This window comes from Notolepis coatsorum (genome assembly GCF_963971535.1).
Source record: "Notolepis coatsorum genome assembly, chromosome: 4".
Taxonomy (NCBI): Eukaryota; Metazoa; Chordata; class Actinopteri; order Aulopiformes; family Paralepididae; genus Notolepis; species Notolepis coatsorum.
The window spans coordinates 15774611-15795045 of NC_140168.1; the positions used below are offsets into that span (position 1 = coordinate 15774611).

The 20435-nt window shown below is 43.0% G+C and overlaps 1 protein-coding gene and 1 long non-coding RNA gene across 2 annotated transcripts; both read right to left on the reverse strand.

Annotated features, from left to right (window-relative positions):
• On the reverse strand, window positions 1–15084 carry LOC311226417 (DNA replication licensing factor MCM6-like; the record flags this gene model as incomplete). Its single annotated transcript, XM_084311843.1, has 4 exons — window positions 1–195; window positions 598–726; window positions 1269–1424; window positions 15022–15084. The coding sequence occupies 4 exons, from the start codon at window positions 15082–15084 to the stop codon at window positions 1–3; spliced, it is 543 nt and encodes a 180-aa protein (XP_084167969.1).
• Window positions 15085–15428: 344 nt separating this feature from the next.
• LOC311227138 lies at window positions 15429–19135 on the reverse strand. The gene is made up of 3 exons (XR_014619572.1): window positions 19009–19135; window positions 17959–18098; window positions 15429–16378 (listed from the first exon to the last, which is right to left on the reverse strand). It is a non-coding gene; the product is annotated as an uncharacterized lncRNA (long non-coding RNA).
• Between the last annotated feature and the right edge of the window lie 1300 nt (window positions 19136–20435).

Below are 20435 nucleotides of genomic sequence, written 5' to 3' on the forward strand. Positions count from 1 at the left end.
TCAGGTGACCCTCCTTCTCTCTGTACGCACCTCGTCACAGCAGTGCATGCGGGCCATGCCCTCCGAGAGACGGATCATGCTCTCGAGCTGCCGCACCGTGATTCGCCAGGCTGACTTGGACACGCCCCCGGAGCCGTCGCGCTGGCGGAGCCGCTTGTACTGCTCCACGATGAACTCCTTGGATTCGCTGGAGATCTATACGTGGGCGGGGGGAATTTATTTTTTTGATCACAGAGACAATTAGGAATTACGAGAGAATGAATGAATGAATGAAAAAGTTAATTTTAAAAACATTAAAAAAATAAATATAAGGAATTATAAAGAAAAAGGTCAAGAGCAATGTGTTTGGTTAGCAGACATGTCCAAAAAAGGAGTAGAGGGAAGCTAAGCTTATTGATCCCTACCCCCTTACATTTATATTTGTTCTTCCAATAATTTTACTAGATATAACATAATTTAGTGTATTACAATATAGAATATACTTTTACTTATATTAAAAGATTACAAGAAAAAAAAACTTGAGAGTCCACCCAAATGAACTTTCGGGAGTTGTATAGTTCTGCACAGGGTTAGGGAAAGGGACTTCGTGATTCACACCTTGGGTTTGAATTGCCTGGCGAAGAGCAGATATCTGCGGATCTCATCCAGAGTATACAGTCTGTCCACCGACTCCTCCAAGCGAGAGTGCAGGTCCACGATGCGCCTGGCGATGGCGTAGTCTGTCACCTAACACACACACACACAGTCATTTAACTTTAGAAGCCACAAAATGGGGGCGCTGTACTATGGTATAATTAACCCTTTCACTACCACACTACAGAAGGTTGACCGTTCCCTACCACACTACCTGAGACGGTTAACCGAAAGGGTTAACCTTCTGTAGTAGTGTGGTTGTGAAAGGGTTAACCCTTTGTCGTGTGGCAGTGAAAGGGTTCAACTTCTGTAGTGTCACAGTGAAAGGGTTAACCTTCTGTATTGTCAGTGAAAGGATTAACCCTTTGGTAGTGTGGTAGTGAAAGGGTTAACCACACATTATTTGCATTTATTTTAAATTTGTTGGACCTTATGGTGTTCTTGTTCTGTTCTTGACTTATTGTTATGTTTCTTCTTGACTTGTTTAAAGAAGACTTGTACGGCCCATGGGGACATTAACGTGTGTTGTCAGGCCTTACAAATAAATTTGATTTGATTTGATTTAACTTTAGAAGCCACAAAATGGGGTGCTCTATTAACAACCACACACAGTTGTCGAACGGAGACATGTTCACCTCATTGCAGTCGTCCACCAGGATGAAGAAGAGGTCGAAGCGGCTCATGATGGGCGCGCTCAGGTTGACGTTCTGCTTCAGACTCTTGCTGCGGTCGTAGCGGCCGCCCACCGGGTTGGCCGCTGCCAGTATGGAGGTGCGGGCGTTCAGGGTGGCCTGAGAGAGGCGGGGGGCGGAGAGGAGAGCAGAGTGGATGTCAAAGTTTGATCCTACTGAAATGTGGGAAAACGTTTTTTCCTGTGTATTTGATGCTTTGTTTTCGAGAAAATGCATGAGAATATTATTTTTCTTCCTATTCCTAGAGTGTTAGAGGCAGGGGTGTAAACCCAGAAGGTGTAAAAAGTACCCAGAAATTATACTTACCGGTAAGTTAAAGTATGGGTACAGTCTCAAAATCGTACTCAAGTAAAAGTCAGAGTATCTGGCTAAAAACACACTTGAGTGAAAGTCAAAACGTTTCTACTTTTAAATGTACTTAAGTACTAAAAAGTGAAAGTAAAAACTTTCAGGCTTTCTAGGCTTGCACAAGGACCAATCAGCATGGGGATGGGCGGGTTAATTTTCCATTGATAGGGATTTGATTGGCTGTTTTTAAATAAAGTGCGGCCGCAGGATTAATAACGTTAATGTTAGTTCGGCCAGAGAAACAAATACTAATTCAAATTGTTGGACCTGCGAGATTTGTACGTTGTAGGTCTGCATTTTAATGTAAGGAGTAAAAAGTATGTTTTTTTTCTCTTAAATGTAATTGAGTAAAAGTACAAGTATACAAACCTAATAATACTCGCGTAAAGTACAAATCCCCCAAAACAGTACTTAAGTATTGTAACAAAGTAGGCAGGGGTGTAAAAAGTACCCAGAAATTATACTTAAGTGAAAGTATGGGTACCGTCTCAAAATCTTACTCAAGTAAAAGTCAGAGTATCTGGCTAAAAACAACACTTGAGTGAAAGTCAAAACGTTTCTACTTTTAAATGTACTTAAGTACTAAAAAGTTAAAGTAAAAACTTTACTAACAAATATACACTGCATCACAGAGTGACAGTACCATATTCCTGGACTTTTACATTTAAAACAACATTGTCAATATTACACTTACTGTACACTTAATGTAGATCTCTGTATTTTTTACTGTATATTTTATATCAGATTGTACACACATAACAGAGGAAATGTGAATGTGAAATGTGGATCACGGACCGTAGTTTATTATTATTATGTTATTCTTAGGCTTATTTTATTCCTTATTCTTAGGCAATCTTTTGTTATTCGTATTCGTGATTTGTTTTGTCTAACTAAATGTTTACTGTGAGCGATTTGTAGTGCCAAATTTCCCTGGGGATGATTAAAGTATTTCTATTCTATTCTATTCTATTCTATTCTATTCTATTCTATACTATTATTACTATTATTAATAGATTTGTACTTTGTAGGTCTGCATTTTAAATGTAAGGAGTAAAAAGTATGTTTTTTTTTCTCTGAAATGTAATTGAGTAAAAATATACAAACCTAATAATACTCGCGTAAAGTACAAATCCCCCAAAACAGTACTTAAGTATTGTAACAAAGTACAATTACTCAAGTACTTTACACCCCTGGTTAGAGGTGAATGAGAGGAGGAGAGGACGTGTGTTTTACCTTGACGCCAGCGTTTAGAGGTGAATGAGAAGAGGAGAGGACGTGTGTTTTACCTTGACGCCAGCGTTAAGAGGTGAATGAGAGGAGGAGAGGACGTGTGTTTTACCTTGACGCCAGCGTTAGAGGTGAATGAGAGGAGGAGAGGACGTGTGTTTTACCTTGACGCCAGCGTTAGAGGTGAATGAGAGGAGGAGAGGACGTGTGTTTTACCTTGACGCCAGCTTTAGAGGTGAATGAGAGGAGGAGGATGTGTGTTTTACCTTGACGCCAGCGTTAGAGGTGAATGAGAGGAGGAGAGGATGTGTGTTTTACCTTGACGCCAGCGTTAAAGGTCAACCTCCACGTTGTATTTTTGTTCAATAAACAATGTGGACTAGGCCAACAGTGGCTTTCATGAAGAAGGGAAAAAAAAGTATTGAAATTGACCCAGTTTTAGCGTTTTTAACAAACATTTTGTCTGCCCAACACAATCACCACGCACATGCATATTTTAATCAATGGTTCATAACGTGCGTGTGTAATCGAAATGATCGTCACAACAGGTGCAGGACAACAGGGGGCTCACCAGGGGGCGCTGAGAGTCACACAGCTAGTGGCAGGCAGAGAGCCTTGCTACCATAGATATATGCTTGTTACTACTAGCCGAATGAAAATGTATCTGTTTCACCTCACTATTGCTCCGTGATTATAGCCATCCATCCATCTCTAAAGCTAACCACTATTTGTAAAAGCCACAACCACGTTACCATATTTGTAATAATGTAAATCATTGTGTCGTTGTACACATATTGTGTTTATAACGTTAGTAAATAACATAGCTTAGCTTGGTAGCTATTAAGAGTGAGAGATTAAGAGTGAGAGATTAAGAGTGAGTGAGACAGTAAGAGTGAGACATTAAGAGTGAGACAGTACGAGTGAGACATTAAGAGTGAGAGATTAAGAGTGAGTGAGACAGTAAGAGTGAGACATTAAGAGTGAGACAGTAAGAGTGAGAGATTAAGAGTGAGAGATTAAGAGTGAGTGAGACAGCAAGAGTGAGACATTAAGAGCGAGACAGCAAGAGTGAGACATTAAGAGTGAGACAGTAAGAGTGAGACATTAAGAGTGAGACATTAAGAGTGAGTGAGACAGTAAGAGTGAGAGATTAAGAGTGAGACATTAAGAGTGAGAGATTAAGAGTGAGTGAGACATTAAGAGTGAGACAGTAAGAGTGAGACATTAAGAGTGAGACAGTAAGAGTGAGACATTAAGAGTGAGAGATTAAGAGTGAGTGAGACATTAAGAGTGAGACAGTAAGAGTGAGACATTAAGAGTGAGAGATTAAGAGTGAGAGATTAAGAGTGAGAGAGACAGTAAGAGTGAGACATTAAGAGTGAGACAGTAAGAGTGAGACATTAAGAGTGAGAGATTAAGAGTGAGTGAGACAGTAAGAGTGAGACATTACGAGTGAGACATTAAGAGTGAGACAGTAAGAGTGAGATATTAAGAGTGAGACATTAAGAGTGAGAGATTAAGAGTGAGTGAGACATTAAGAGTGAGACAGTAAGAGTGAGACAGTAAGAGTGAGACAGTAAGAGTGAGACATTAAGAGTGAGAGATTAAGAGTGAGTGAGACATTAAGAGTGAGACAGTAAGAGTGAGACATTAAGAGTGAGAGATTAAGAGTGAGAGATTAAGAGTTAGTGAGACAGTAAGAGTGAGACATTAAGAGTGAGAGATTAAGAGTGAGTGAGACATTAAGAGTGAGACATTAAGAGTGAGACAGTAAGAGTGAGACATTAAGAGTGAGAGATTAAGAGTTAGTGAGACAGTAAGAGTGAGACATTAAGAGTGAGACATTAAGAGTGAGACAGTAAGAGTGAGATATTAAGAGTGAGACATTAAGAGTGAGAGATTAAGAATGAGTGAGACATTAAGAGTGAGACAGTAAGAGTGAGACATTAAGAGTGAGAGATTAAGAGTGAGTGAGACATTAAGAGTGAGACATTAAGAGTGAGACAGTAAGAGTGAGATATTAAGAGTGAGACATTAAGAGTGAGAGATTAAGAGTGAGTGAGACATTAAGAGTGAGACAGTAAGAGTGAGACATTAAGAGTGAGAGATTAAGAGTGAGTGAGACAGTAAGAGTGAGACATTAAGAGTGAGACATTAAGAGTGAGACAGTAAGAGTGAGATATTAAGAGTGAGACATTAAGAGTGCGAGATTAAGAGTGAGTGAGACATTAAGAGTGAGACAGTAAGAGTGAGACAGTAAGAGTGAGACATTAAGAGTGAGAGATTAAGAGTGAGTGAGACATTAAGAGTGAGACAGTAAGAGTGAGACATTAAGAGTGAGAGATTAAGAGTGAGAGATTAAGAGTGAGTGAGACAGTAAGAGTGAGACAGTAAGAGTGAGACATTAAGAGTGAGAGATTAAGAGTGAGTGAGACAGTAAGAGTGAGACAGTAAGAGTGAGAGATTAAGAGTGAGAGATTAAGAGTGAGTGAGACAGCAAGAGTGAGACATTAAGAGCGAGACAGCAAGAGTGAGACATTAAGAGTGAGACAGTAAGCGTGAGACATTAAGAGTGAGAGATTAAGAGTGAGTGAGACAGTAAGAGTGAGACATTAAGAGTGAGAGATTAAGAGTGAGTGAGACATTAAGAGTGAGACAGTAAGAGTGAGACAGTAAGAGTGAGACATTAAGAGTGAGAGATTAAGAGTGAGTGAGACATTAAGAGTGAGACAGTAAGAGTGAGACATTAAGAGTGAGAGATTAAGAGTGAGAGATTAAGAGTGAGAGAGACAGTAAGAGTGAGACATTAAGAGTGAGACAGTAAGAGTGAGGCATTAAGAGTGAGAGATTAAGAGTTAGTGAGACAGTAAGAGTGAGACATTAAGAGTGAGACATTAAGAGTGAGACAGTAAGAGTGAGATATTAAGAGTGAGACATTAAGAGTGAGAGATTAAGAGTGAGTGAGACATTAAGAGTGAGACAGTAAGAGTGAGACATTAAGAGTGAGAGATTAAGAGTGAGTGAGACAGTAAGAGTGAGACATTAAGAGTGAGACATTAAGAGTGAGACAGTAAGAGTGAGATATTAAGAGTGAGACATTAAGAGTGAGAGATTAAGAGTGAGTGAGACATTAAGAGTGAGACAGTAAGAGTGAGACATTAAGAGTGAGAGATTAAGAGTGAGTGAGACAGTAAGAGTGAGACATTAAGAGTGAGACATTAAGAGTGAGACAGTAAGAGTGAGATATTAAGAGTGAGACATTAAGAGTGCTAGATTAAGAGTGAGTGAGACATTAAGAGTGAGACAGTAAGAGTGAGACATTAAGAGTGAGACAGTAAGAGTGAGACAGTAAGAGTGAGACATTAAGAGTGAGTGAGACATTAAGAGTGAGACAGTAAGAGTGAGACAGTAAGAGTGAGACATTAAGAGTGAGAGATTAAGAGTGAGTGAGACAGTAAGAGTGAGACATTAAGAGTGAGACAGTAAGAGTGAGACATTAAGAGTGAGAGATTAAGAGTGAGTGAGACAGTAAGAGTGAGACAGTAAGAGTGAGAGATTAAGAGTGAGAGATTAAGAGTGAGTGAGACAGCAAGAGTGAGACATTAAGAGCGAGACAGCAAGAGTGAGACATTAAGAGTGAGACAGTAAGAGTGAGACATTAAGAGTGAGAGATTAAGAGTGAGTGAGACAGTAAGAGTGAGACATTAAGAGTGAGATATTAAGAGTGAGTGAGACATTAAGAGTGAGACAGTAAGAGTGAGACATTAAGAGTGAGAGATTAAGAGTGAGAGATTAAGAGTGAGTGAGACAGCAAGAGTGAGACATTAAGAGTGAGACAGTAAGAGTGAGAGATTAAGAGTGAGTGAGACAGTAAGAGTGAGACATTAAGAGTGAGACAGTAAGAGTGAGACATTAAGAGTGAGAGATTAAGAGTGAGTGAGACAGTAAGAGTGAGACATTAAGAGTGAGACAGTAAGAGTGAGAGATTAAGAGTGAGTGAGACAGCAAGAGTGAGACATTAAGAGCGAGACAGCAAGAGTGAGACATTAAGAGTGAGACAGTAAGAGTGAGACATTAAGAGTGAGTGAGACAGTAAGAGTGAGACATTAAGAGTGAGACATTAAGAGTGAGTGAGACATTAAGAGTGAGACATTAAGAGTGAGACATTAAGAGTGAGTGAGACATTAAGAGTGAGACAGTAAGAGTGAGACATTAAGAGTGAGACAGTAAGAGTGAGACATTAAGAGTGAGAGATTAAGAGTGAGTGAGACAGTAAGAGTGAGACATTAAGAGTGAGAGATTAAGAGTGAGAGATTAAGAGTGAGAGAGACAGTAAGAGTGAGACATTAAGAGTGAGACAGTAAGAGTGAGACATTAAGAGTGAGAGATTAAGAGTGAGTGAGACAGTAAGAGTGAGACATTACGAGTGAGACATTAAGAGTGAGACAGTAAGAGTGAGATATTAAGAGTGAGACATTAAGAGTGAGAGATTAAGAGTGAGTGAGACATTAAGAGTGAGACAGTAAGAGTGAGACAGTAAGAGTGAGACATTAAGAGTGAGAGATTAAGAGTGAGTGAGACATTAAGAGTGAGACAGTAAGAGTGAGACATTAAGAGTGAGAGATTAAGAGTGAGAGATTAAGAGTGAGAGAGACAGTAAGAGTGAGACATTAAGAGTGAGACAGTAAGAGTGAGACATTAAGAGTGAGAGATTAAGAGTTAGTGAGACAGTAAGAGTGAGACATTAAGAGTGAGACATTAAGAGTGAGACATTAAGAGTGAGATATTAAGAGTGAGACATTAAGAGTGAGAGATTAAGAGTGAGTGAGACATTAAGAGTGAGACAGTAAGAGTGAGACATTAAGAGTGAGAGATTAAGAGTGAGTGAGACAGTAAGAGTGAGACATTAAGAGTGAGACATTAAGAGTGAGACAGTAAGAGTGAGATATTAAGAGTGAGACATTAAGAGTGAGTGAGACGTTAAGAGTGAGACAGTAAGAGTGAGACATTAAGAGTGAGACAGTAAGAGTGAGACATTAAGAGTGAGAGATTAAGAGTGAGTGAGACATTAAGAGTGAGACAGTAAGAGTGAGACATTAAGAGTGAGAGATTAAGAGTGAGAGATTAAGAGTGAGTGAGACAGTAAGAGTGAGACATTAAGAGTGAGACAGTAAGAGTGAGACATTAAGAGTGAGAGATTAAGAGTGAGTGAGACAGTAAGAGTGAGACAGTAAGAGTGAGAGATTAAGAGTGAGAGATTAAGAGTGAGTGAGACAGCAAGAGTGAGACATTAAGAGCGAGACAGCAAGAGTGAGACATTAAGAGTGAGACATTAAGAGTGAGTGAGACATTAAGAGTGAGACAGTAAGAGTGAGACATTAAGAGTGAGAGATTAAGAGTGAGAGATTAAGAGTGAGTGAGACATTAAGAGTGAGACAGTAAGAGTGAGAGATTAAGAGTGAGTGAGACAGTAAGAGTGAGACATTAAGAGTGAGACAGTAAGAGTGAGACATTAAGAGTGAGAGATTAAGAGTGAGTGAGACAGTAAGAGTGAGACATTAAGAGTGAGACAGTAAGAGTGAGAGATTAAGAGTGAGAGATTAAGAGTGAGTGAGACAGCAAGAGTGAGACATTAAGAGCGAGACAGCAAGAGTGAGACATTAAGAGTGAGACAGTAAGAGTGAGACATTAAGAGTGAGACATTAAGAGTGAGAGATTAAGAGTGAGTGAGACATTAAGAGTGAGACAGTAAGAGTGAGACATTAAGAGTGAGAGATTAAGAGTGAGAGATTAAGAGTGAGTGAGACAGTAAGAGTGAGACATTAAGAGTGAGACAGTAAGAGTGAGACATTAAGAGTGAGAGATTAAGAGTGAGTGAGACAGTAAGAGTGAGACATTAAGAGTGAGACAGTAAGAGTGAGACATTAAGAGTGAGACATTAAGAGTGAGAGATTAAGAGTGAGTGAGACATTAAGAGTGAGACAGTAAGAGTGAGACATTAAGAGTGAGAGATTAAGAGTGAGAGATTAAGAGTGAGTGAGACAGTAAGAGTGAGACATTAAGAGTGAGACAGTAAGAGTGAGACAGTAAGAGTGAGACATTAAGAGTGAGAGATTAAGAGTGAGTGAGACATTAAGAGTGAGACAGTAAGAGTGAGACATTAAGAGTGAGAGATTAAGAGTGAGAGATTAAGAGTGAGTGAGACAGTAAGAGTGAGACATTAAGAGTGAGACAGTAAGAGTGAGACATTAAGAGTGAGAGATTAAGAGTGAGTGAGACAGTAAGAGTGAGACAGTAAGAGTGAGAGATTAAGAGTGAGAGATTAAGAGTGAGTGAGACAGCAAGAGTGAGACATTAAGAGCGAGACAGCAAGAGTGAGACATTAAGAGTGAGACAGTAAGAGTGAGACATTAAGAGTGAGAGATTAAGAGTGAGTGAGACAGTAAGAGTGAGACATTAAGAGTGAGAGATTAAGAGTGAGTGAGACATTAAGAGTGAGACAGTAAGAGTGAGACATTAAGAGTGAGAGATTAAGAGTGAGAGATTAAGAGTGAGTGAGACATTAAGAGTGAGACAGTAAGAGTGAGAGATTAAGAGTGAGTGAGACAGTAAGAGTGAGACATTAAGAGTGAGACAGTAAGAGTGAGACATTAAGAGTGAGAGATTAAGAGTGAGTGAGACAGTAAGAGTGAGACATTAAGAGTGAGACAGTAAGAGTGAGAGATTAAGAGTGAGAGATTAAGAGTGAGTGAGACAGCAAGAGTGAGACATTAAGAGCGAGACAGCAAGAGTGAGACATTAAGAGTGAGACAGTAAGAGTGAGACATTAAGAGTGAGAGATTAAGAGTGAGTGAGACAGTAAGAGTGAGACATTAAGAGTGAGACATTAAGAGTGAGTGAGACATTAAGAGTGAGACAGTAAGAGTGAGACATTAAGAGTGAGAGATTAAGAGTGAGAGATTAAGAGTGAGTGAGACAGCAATAGTGAGACATTAAGAGTGAGACAGTAAGAGTGAGACATTAAGAGTGAGAGATTAAGAGTGAGTGAGACAGTAAGAGTGAGACATTAAGAGTGAGACATTAAGAGTGAGACAGTAAGAGTGAGATATTAAGAGTGAGACATTAAGAGTGAGAGATTAAGAGTGAGTGAGACATTAAGAGTGAGACAGTAAGAGTGAGACATTAAGAGTGAGACAGTAAGAGTGAGACATTAAGAGTGAGACAGTAAGAGTGAGAGATTAAGAGTGAGAGATTAAGAGTGAGTGAGACAGCAAGAGTGAGACATTAAGAGCGAGACAGCAAGAGTGAGACATTAAGAGTGAGACAGTAAGAGTGAGACATTAAGAGTGAGAGATTAAGAGTGAGTGAGACAGTAAGAGTGAGACATTAAGAGTGAGAGATTAAGAGTGAGTGAGACATTAAGAGTGAGACAGTAAGAGTGAGACATTAAGAGTGAGAGATTAAGAGTGAGAGATTAAGAGTGAGTGAGACAGCAAGAGTGAGACATTAAGAGTGAGACAGTAAGAGTGAGAGATTAAGAGTGAGTGAGACAGTAAGAGTGAGACATTAAGAGTGAGACAGTAAGAGTGAGACATTAAGAGTGAGAGATTAAGAGTGAGTGAGACAGTAAGAGTGAGACATTAAGAGTGAGACAGTAAGAGTGAGAGATTAAGAGTGAGAGATTAAGAGTGAGTGAGACAGCAAGAGTGAGACATTAAGAGCGAGACAGTAAGAGTGAGACATTAAGAGTGAGACAGTAAGAGTGAGAGATTAAGAGTGAGACAGTAAGAGTGAGACATTAAGAGTGAGAGATTAAGATTGAGTGAGACAGTAAGAGTGAGACATTAAGAGTGAGAGATTAAGAGTGAGACAGTAAGAGTGAGACATTAAGAGTGAGACAGGCGAGCAGTGAGACAGGCGAGCAGTGAGACAGGCGAGCAGTGAGACAGGGAGCAGTGAGACAGGCGAGCAGTGAGACAGGCGAGCAGTGAGACAGGCGAGCAGTGAGACAGGCGAGCAGTGAGACAGGCGAGCAGTGAGACAGGGAGCAGTGAGACAGGGAGCAGTGAGACAGGCGAGCAGTGAGACAGCCAAGCAGTGAGACAGGTGTGCAGTGAGACAGGGAGCAGTGAGACAGGCGAGCAGTGAGACAGGCGAGCAGTGAGAGGTGTGCAGTGAGACATGTGTGCAGTGAGACAGGCGAGCAGTGAGACAGGCGAGCAGTGAGACAGGAGAGCAGTGAGACAGGGAGCAGTGAGACAGGGAGCAGTGAGACAGGCGAGCAGTGAGACAGGCGAGCAGTGAGACAGGCGAGCAGTGAGACAGGGAGCAGTGAGACAGGCGAGCAGTGAGACAGGCGAGCAGTGAGACAGGGAGCAGTGAGACAGGGAGCAGTGAGACAGGCGAGCAGTGAGACAGCCAAGCAGTGAGACAGGTGTGCAGTGAGACAGGGAGCAGTGAGACAGGCGAGCAGTGAGACAGGCGAGCAGTGAGAGGTGTGCAGTGAGACATGTGTGCAGTGAGACAGGCGAGCAGTGAGACAGGCGAGCAGTGAGACAGGAGAGCAGTGAGACAGGGAGCAGTGAGACAGGCGAGCAGTGAGACAGGCGAGCAGTGAGACAGGTGTGCAGTGAGACAGGCGATCAGTGAGACAGGCGAGCAGTGAGACAGGAGAGCAGTGAGACAGGGAGCAGTGAGACAGGGAGCAGTGAGACTGGCGAGCAGTGAGACAGGGTGCAGTGAGATAGGCGAGCAGTGAGACAGGCGAGCAGTGAGACAGGTGAGCAGTGAGACAGGTGAGCAGTGAGACAGGCGAGCAGTGAGACAGGCGAGCAGTGAGACAGGCGAGCAGTGAGACAGGTGAGCAGTGAGACAGGCGAGCAGTGAGACAGGCGAGCAGTGAGACAGGGAGCAGTGAGACAGGCGAGCAGTGAGACAGGCGAGCAGTGAGACAGGTGTGCAGTGAAAGGGTTAACCCGCTGTCACGTGGCACTGAAAGGGTTAACCGTCTGTAATGTGGTAGTGAAAGGGTTAACCTTCTGTAGTGTGGTAGTGAAAGGGTTAACCCGCTGTCGTGTGGTAGTGAAAGGGTTAACAGGCTGTCACATGGCAGTGAAAGGGTTAACCTTCTGTAGTGTGGTAGTGAAAGGGTTAACCCGCTGTCACGTGGCAGTGAAAGGGTTAACCCGCTGTCGTGTGGTAGTGAAAGGGTTAACCCGTTGTTGCGTGACAGTGAAAGGGTTAACAGGCTGTCAGGTGGCAGTGAAAGGGTTAACCCGCTGTCACGTGGCAGTGAAAGGGTTAACCCGCTGTCACGTGGCAGTGAAAGGGTTAACCTGCTGTCGTGTGGTAGTGAAAGGGTTAACCTGCTGTCGTGTGGTAGTGAAAGGGTTAACCGTCTGTAATGTGGTAGTGAAAGGGTTAACCTTCTGTAGTGTGGTAGTGAAAGTGTTAACACGCTGTCATGTGGTAGTGAAAGGGTTAACCTTCTGTAGTGTGGTAGTGAAAGGGTTAACCCGCTGTCACGTGGCAGTGAAAGGGTTAACCTGCTGTCGTGTGGTAGTGAAAGGGTTAACATGCTGTCGCGTGGCAGTGAAAGTGTTAACCCGCTGTCACGTGGCAGTGAAAGGGTTAACATGCTGTCGTGTGGTAGTGAAAGGGTTAACCTTCTGTAGTGTGGTAGTGAAAGGGTTAACATGCTGTCGTGTGGTAGTGAAAGGGTTAACCCGCTGTCACGTGGCAGTGAAAGGGTTAACCCGCTGTCACGTGGCAGTGAAAGGGTTAACCCGCTGTCACGAGGCAGTGAAAGGGTTAACCCGCTGTAGTGTGGCAGTGAAAGGGTTAACTCGCTGTCACGTGGCAGTGAAAGGGTTAACCCGCTGTCACGAGGCAGTGAAAGGGTTAACCCGCTGTAGTGTGGCAGTGAAAGGGTTAACCTGTTGTCACGTGGCAGTGAAAGGGTTAACCCGCTGTAGTGTGGCAGTGAAAGGGTTAACATGCTGTGGCAGTGAAAGTGTTAACCCGCTGTCACGTGGCAGTGAAATGGTTAACATGCTGTCGTGTGGTAGTGAAAGGGTTAACCTTCTGTAGTGTGGTAGTGAAAGGGTTAACATGCTGTCGTGTGGTAGTGAAAGGGTTAACCTTCTGTAGTGTGGTAGTGAAAGGGTTAACATGCTGTCGTGTGGTAGTGAAAGGGTTAACCTTCTGTAGTGTGGCAGTGAAAGGGTTAACATGCTGTCGTGTGGTAGTGAAAGGGTTAACCTGCTGTCGTGTGGTAGTGAAAGGTTACCGGTTCGATTGCCGCTCCTCCCGGGCAGCGTGTGTCCAAGTGTCCTTGAGCAAGACACTTAACCCCTAATTGCTCCTGATGAGCAGGTTGGCACCTTGCATGGTCGCCTCCGCCGTCGGTGTGTGAACGTCTGAGGGAATGGGTCAAATGTGAGGAACAAATTGTAAAGCGCTTTATAAATGCAGCCATTTACACACACACACACACACACACACACACACACACACACACACACACACACACACACACACACACACACACACACACACACACACACACACACACACACACACACACACACACACATTTCTGTGTGGAGTCTGCATGTTCTCCCCGTGCTCGCAAGGGTTTCCCCCCCGATAAGATAAACCCAATGGAAAAACATGCACAACAACAAGATCGTGGCGTCCTTGACGAAGACGGACAGGAGCACATGGATTGGTCCCCTGGCGCGGCTCACGTTGTGCCTGTCTGCTCCCGGCTGCCCTTGGGGGGGAAGGACGACGGGATGGGTTAATCGCAGATACGAATTGCATGCATGCATCGCATGTGTGCCAATTGATGACCTCGGAGCAGGTCCTAAATTATTATTATTATTACACACGCACGCACATATGTTTTTTCTTATTGTAAAGCGCTATATAAATGCAGCCATTTACACACACACAGACACACGCACGCACACACACACAGGATGTAAACAAGACGAAAGACTTTCTCTGGTCTGCATCCCCTTAACAATGTTATGTATTGAGCTGTACCTTACTGTACCCATCCTGCAATCTGTTCACTCAATTAACCAATTAAAAAAAAAAAAAAAAAAAAAAAAAAAAAGAGTAAAAGGGCGGGAAAATATAACGCAGCTTAACCACGCTTAACGCAGATTTTTTTTTTTTTTTTCGCTCGTTGCCCCTTTAACCCATGACCAATGTACCAAAACAGACTTCCTTCCACCTTCTCAATTGCATATCCAGAGCAACAGCATTTATATATATATATATATTGTGTTTAGCCAAAGTTAAATTCCACAATCAAGCTTACCGGCTCTCCACCATATGACTGTTAATCTCCTTTCTCCCTTTAACTCTAATAGATCTAAATCAACAACAAGGGTACTCATCATATATTGTTCAACTGGCTAGTGGCTAGCTAGAACGAAGGCTATATGATGACATTTAGCTTTTAATGTGATTTGATTGGTCTGAACTTCTGAAGCCACACCTCACCTGGAATCCCCCTGGTGGGCGTTTTGATGTGCAAAGACCAACCACATTTGAATTAAGCTAGAATCGTATTGGCTAATAATAAAAAAAAAAAAAAAAAAAAAAAAAAAATGTAAATGGATGCCAAGGTAGAGTTGATTCAATCAATCAAAAATAATGCTACCAGAGAGGCGTGTGTACCTGCCTGCAGTGTAAGATATAGAGAGGGGGCAGTTTCGCATTTCCCCAGGAGGGGAGATAGATTCTGCCAGCGACGCACTCTTATTGGAAAATTATTATAACACAGAGATGAAAAATAATGATTTTCTAGTATTGTAAACTATGGATGAGTCAACAGGTAAAAACAAAAAATATATATATTAACATTTTTTAACTGGTCACATTTTTGGAGAAGCTTGGCTCCCATGAATAATCGCCACTGCGTTGGCAGTGGCTCTACTTTCTGTTGTAGTGGCCTGCTGTAGTGCATAGAAAGTATTGAGCTTATTTTCCAAGGAGACATCAGTGTTCATCAGTGTGCCTTTGTAGTCTGTCATCGTTCTGAGGCCCTGCCACATACCCATGGAATCAGCCTGTTCAAACTAATGTAAGTTCTACTTTATCCCTGTACCGCCCCCTTTGCCTCCATCACTGTTCTCCGTAGGTTGTCGTGCGCCGCCTTGTGCCCGTCCATGGTGCCCGTCACGAGCCTGACGTTGTCGGCTGAGCGAGCGCATTCAGAGCTTGGCGGACTTTTGTCTACCCAAGGCTTTTGATTTGGGAAAAATCTAAATTGAGGTGGAGGGGACTACTATAGAACCATAATCAAAAATGCGAAGTATCAAAAACAGTGTTTAATCTCTAATGGTATCTCACTGTCACTGCACTGGTATATAAAAAGAAAAAAAAAGTGCTAAGCAGGATGAATGATGAATGATCTTTATTTCATTGCTTGAAGAAGACCGGAAGGGTCGGTCGAAACGTTGCATCTACTGCCTTTTTGTCAATTAAAACACCTTGGAACAAGTGAGTTGCGAGCCCCGCTTTGTCTTATGATCTTTATTTCAGAACAACATTGTAAACCAACAAAAGACGTCACGGTATAAATGCAATGATGCAAGGAAACCTATACAATAGGATAACTAAACACTAAATCGCCAGGACAGGGACATGTTTGGATGTTTGGACACTAATGCCTGGGGCATATGAACATTATAAAAAAGGCATTTCACAACATTTACATATTCTTAAAACTACACGTGTATACTTACAGTATACAGTTAAAGATACCACTCATGGCAGGAAAATAACTGTATTAGTGTACGTGACACATTTAATTAAATTGAAATTGGTTCCCATGACTGGGGCCAAAACATCTCAGACATAAAGCTAAACAGAACTTAAAAAATAATAATAATAATAGAAATAAGAGCAGCATATTTACAAGAGTCAGTGTGACAAAATATATATTTATATTTCTTAAGGAGTCTGGACTCTAAATGCAAGAGTTGATCAACTTAAAAACAAGAGTCAGACATAATAAAAAAAAAAGGAGAATGTGACGTTGCACGCCGTCACTATGTATGTCGTACATATTGGCGTTCGGAATAAAAAAAAAAACGACCTCAAAAGTCTTTTGAATTCAACGTTAACCCTTTCACAACCACACTACCGAAGTTGAACCCTTTCACTACCACACTACAGACTGTGAAAGGGTTATAAGTTATAACCCTTTGCCGTGTGGCAGTGAAAGGGTTAACCTTCTGTATTGTCACAGTGAAAGGGTTAACGCGTTGGTAGTGAAAGGGTACCAAAAAAAAAGAAAATTAACAAGAGGTTATGGGGGAGGAGAGGGGGAGAAAAGGAGGGATGACGGGAGGAGTTTAATCCTCCAGGGTGTAGTTGGGGTTGACGACCAGGACCACCTCCTCCTCCGGGGTCCCCGAGCCCTTCAGCCCGGACTGAGACAGCTCGATCAGGATGTGGTCCTGGGCAGAGAGAGGGACAGAACACAGGGACGCCGACGTGTGAGATATCTGTAGTCAAGTCAAGTCAGCTCTATTTGTATATAAGCACATTTACAAATGACTAAAAGCCAAACCAAAGTGCTTCAACATGATAAAAACACATACAGTACAATGCAGAAACAAGTAAAGAAATACACAAAAGTTACAGAAAAAGGTATTGTACATTTACACACAAGAACATTTGATAAAAAGTCCAGAGTAACAGCGGACGTCGTATATAAAAGTGGCAGGCTAACTCTGGTCAAAGGCCAGGGGGAAAGAGGTGCGTTTTGAGCAGTGATTTAAAAGCCTCTATACTAGGCTCTGGGCAGATCTTATGTGGGGGGGGGGGGGCTGTTCCAGAGGGGGGGGGGGGCAGCAGCAGCAAAGGCTCTATGTAGGAGCTCGGCTAGATACAGTGGAGCCAGCCCAGCCCTTTGTACTTGGAAGCCAAGGCAGTAGAAGGCAGTATTGTAGTATCTTGATTTTGATATGGATTTATCTCGAACACAACAAACATGCGAATCACAAATGTAAACAAACAAGTCCGTCTTCATCCATAGAAAAGCAAACGAGGATGAGTTTGGATGAGGAGGGGCAGACGGAAGCGCAGCTTATCTAGTCCCGCCCCTTTCTCATAATATCTTTTTTTTATATCCACGTTTTCTCCTAATTTTAATTTTTTTTCTCCCATCCCAATTTAGCCGTGCCAATTCTCCCCTCCCCTGTCTTGATCGTTGCTCGCATGTGCCCCCCACTGGCCGGTTGTAGGGAGGATAGAAGCCCATCACAGGAGGATAGAAGCCCACCCAACCGACCTGTAGGAGTCGCTGTTCACAACGACCAGACTACCACCCATCGACTTCCCTCCCGCTAACTCCGCCAATTGAGTCAGTATGACGGCCGGCGCAAGCCGGAGGCAACGCCGACAGCCGGATTCGATACCGGTGTCTCTTGCGTTGGTGACGAGCGCAATGTCCGCTGCGCCACCCAGCCGCCAAGCCTTTCTTATAATATCTTAACATTTAAAATTAAACTCTCTTACTACCTAAAAGAGAGAAATAATAATACAATTAAAATAAGGTAAAAACAGCATCTCTCTCTCTCTCTTTTGATTTTTGGCTGGTGAAAATGCTGAGTGGCTAGTGACTTTGTAAAACCACTAGCCACAGTGGCTGCTGAGCCAAAAAGTTAATGTCAAGCCCTGGATATAGTCCCTAGTGACTTAATCAGTCGTAGGATTTATATGCATATAATTCTGATTACTTAACCGAATGTATGCGACCCGTTATAGAAATGTGTGTGTGTGTGTAAATATCCTTCTGTGTATACATTCTCGTGTTAATATATTGTTTTATTCTGTTTAATTTCCCACAATTGCTTAATTCTAGTTGTGGAATGAACGTATACCCAAATCAACGGGGGGGGGGGGGGGGGGGGAATCCCTGGTAGGCGTTAAATGTAGTTGGCGATTACAGTGATTCTGATGGAGGCGTGCTGGTTTCGCGTGTGCCAGTGTGTTGGAAATGGTGCCAGTGGCGCCCGGTGGAAGCTGTACTCACATAGTGCACCAGTCTGTGGACGACCTTCTCTATCAGGCCCTTCTTGTTGACAAGCTCCTCCTCCGAGTCGATCTCCGACTCCATCTCCTTCAGATACCAGTTCACCACCGCGCTCTTCTTCAGCTCCTCCTCTTCCTCAGCTACACACACACACACACACACACACACAGATATAGGTTAACGAAACACAAAGAGAGATTCCCAATCCCCAGGACATTTAATAGAATTTATAGAATATAAATACTTTAATCATCCCGAGGGAAATTTGGCACTACAAATCACTCACAGTAAACATTTAGGTAGACAAAACAAATCACGAATAAGAATAACAAAAAATTGCCTAAGAATAAGCAATAAAATAAGCATAAGAATACATAATAATAAACTACGATCCGGGATCCACATTTCCTCTGTTATGTATGTACAATCTAATATAAAATATACAGTAAAAGATAGAGATCTACATTAAGTGTGATATTGACAATGTTGTTTTAAGATGGTAACTGTCACTCTGTGCTCAGTGATGCAGTGAGGCACAGAGATGCATTGTAAAGTCTGATGGCTGTCGGAATGAAAGACTTCCTGTGCCGTTCAGTGCTACATTTTGGGAGTGTTAGTCTAGCACTGAACATGCTCCTCCTGTCAGCCAAGGCGTACACCAGGCAACTGCCTCTTTGCACTGCTGCGGTCAGGCAAGCGCTACCGGAGTCTCATGGCCAGTACAGAGAGACTCAGAAGGAGCCTCTATCCCCAGGCCATCAGGATGTTGAATGTGGACTCAATGTAGCATTAAATGGTAAATGTGTCCTTGAGAGGGAATCGAACTGGGAACAGAACCAGAGAGCGAGGCGTGTGTGTCTCTTTACCTTCCTCTGCGGAACAGAACCAGAGAGCGAGGCGTGTCTCTTTACCTTCCTCTGCGGAACAGAACCAGAGAGCGAGGCGTGTCTCTTTACCTTCCTCTGCGGAACAGAACCAGAGAGCGAGGCGTGTCTCTTTACCTTCCTCTGCGGAACAGAACCAGAGAGCGAGGCGTGTGTGTCTCTTTACCTTCCTCTGCCCTGCGGAGGTGCAGCACCAGCAGGTTGGAGATGCGTCTGTACTCGGCGAAGGACAGGCGGAGCGAGGGCTTGGGCTGACTCTCTGGCTCCGCGTGGCCGTTCACGTGACCGTTCACGCCGTTCACATGGCCGTTGATGCCGTTCACATGGCCGTTGATGCCGTTCACATGGCCGTTCACTCCGTTGGGGACGTCCTCCTGACCTGTGTGTGTGAGAGAGGCGGGAGGTTTCGTTAATACATACACAGTAGGGGTGTAACGGTACATGTATTCGCACAGAACCTTTTCGATACTGGACCTTCGGTTCAGTACGTGCCGTGTACCGAACGAATGCAACGTTACTTTAACCACTAAAGGAGCGCACGTGTGGCACTTTTTTGGCGGCACTTGTATTTCCCCTGATCTATATCCCATTCAACCTGTTTCTGTCGGTCATGCTTGACCAGAAAAAAGCGATAAACGCTAAAAAATGAAGTTTAAAAAATAAAAATAAAAATAAAAAACTCCAAGTCCCCAGGGTCTATACTAGGAACCAGGCGGGTCTTAGAACTATCACGTGACTCCCCAGGGTCTATAATAGGAACCAGGCGGGTCTTAGAACTATCACGTGACTCCCCAGGGTCTATACTAGGAACCAGGCGGGTCTTAGAACTATCACGTGACTCCCCAGGGTCTATAATAGGAACCAGGCGGGTCTTAGAACTATCACGTGACTCCCCAGGGTCTATAATAGGAACCAGGCGGGTCTTAGAACTATCACGTGACTCCCCAGGGTCTATACTAGGAACCAGGCGGGTCTTAAGTCCAACGCACACGGCGGGCGATTTTTTTGCCAGGCGACCGACAGAATTTGATCGCTTCCATTGTTATGAATGAGAGAACCCACACGGCAGGAGATTTTCGAGCGACGATTGCGCAGCGACTTCTGTCGCCTGGCTCAATCCAATTCTCTTTTAGGCAGACAGGCGACACAGCGAGGACAATGAGGAAATAACGTGACTTCTGCTGGTGTATCGTTTGTAATATAAATTAATTTATCAATACATTCATTGATCAATAACCTACGTATTATTACCATGCTACTTATGTTAATTATTAATTAACAGGAACGATTTAAATAAATAACATTAGTTGGAGAAGGGATGTCTCCCCCCCACCCCCCTTGATGTCCCGGTAACATTACATCCCCGCCGGTTTGGCTTTAGTATTTTTCTGATTTACCAGAAATGCGGACTCCCAAGGTAGTCTGGTGAAAACGCACCTTCTGGATCAATATTGCCACCTCTCTCACAAACAAAAAAAAAAAAAGTTTGCACAAATATACTCGTTATTGGCAGTCAATGAGTTGTTAATGCTGCTGTCATAGCAGTGGTCATAGTAGGCTATCGTAGATCTCTGAGGACATCTTCAGGCCAAT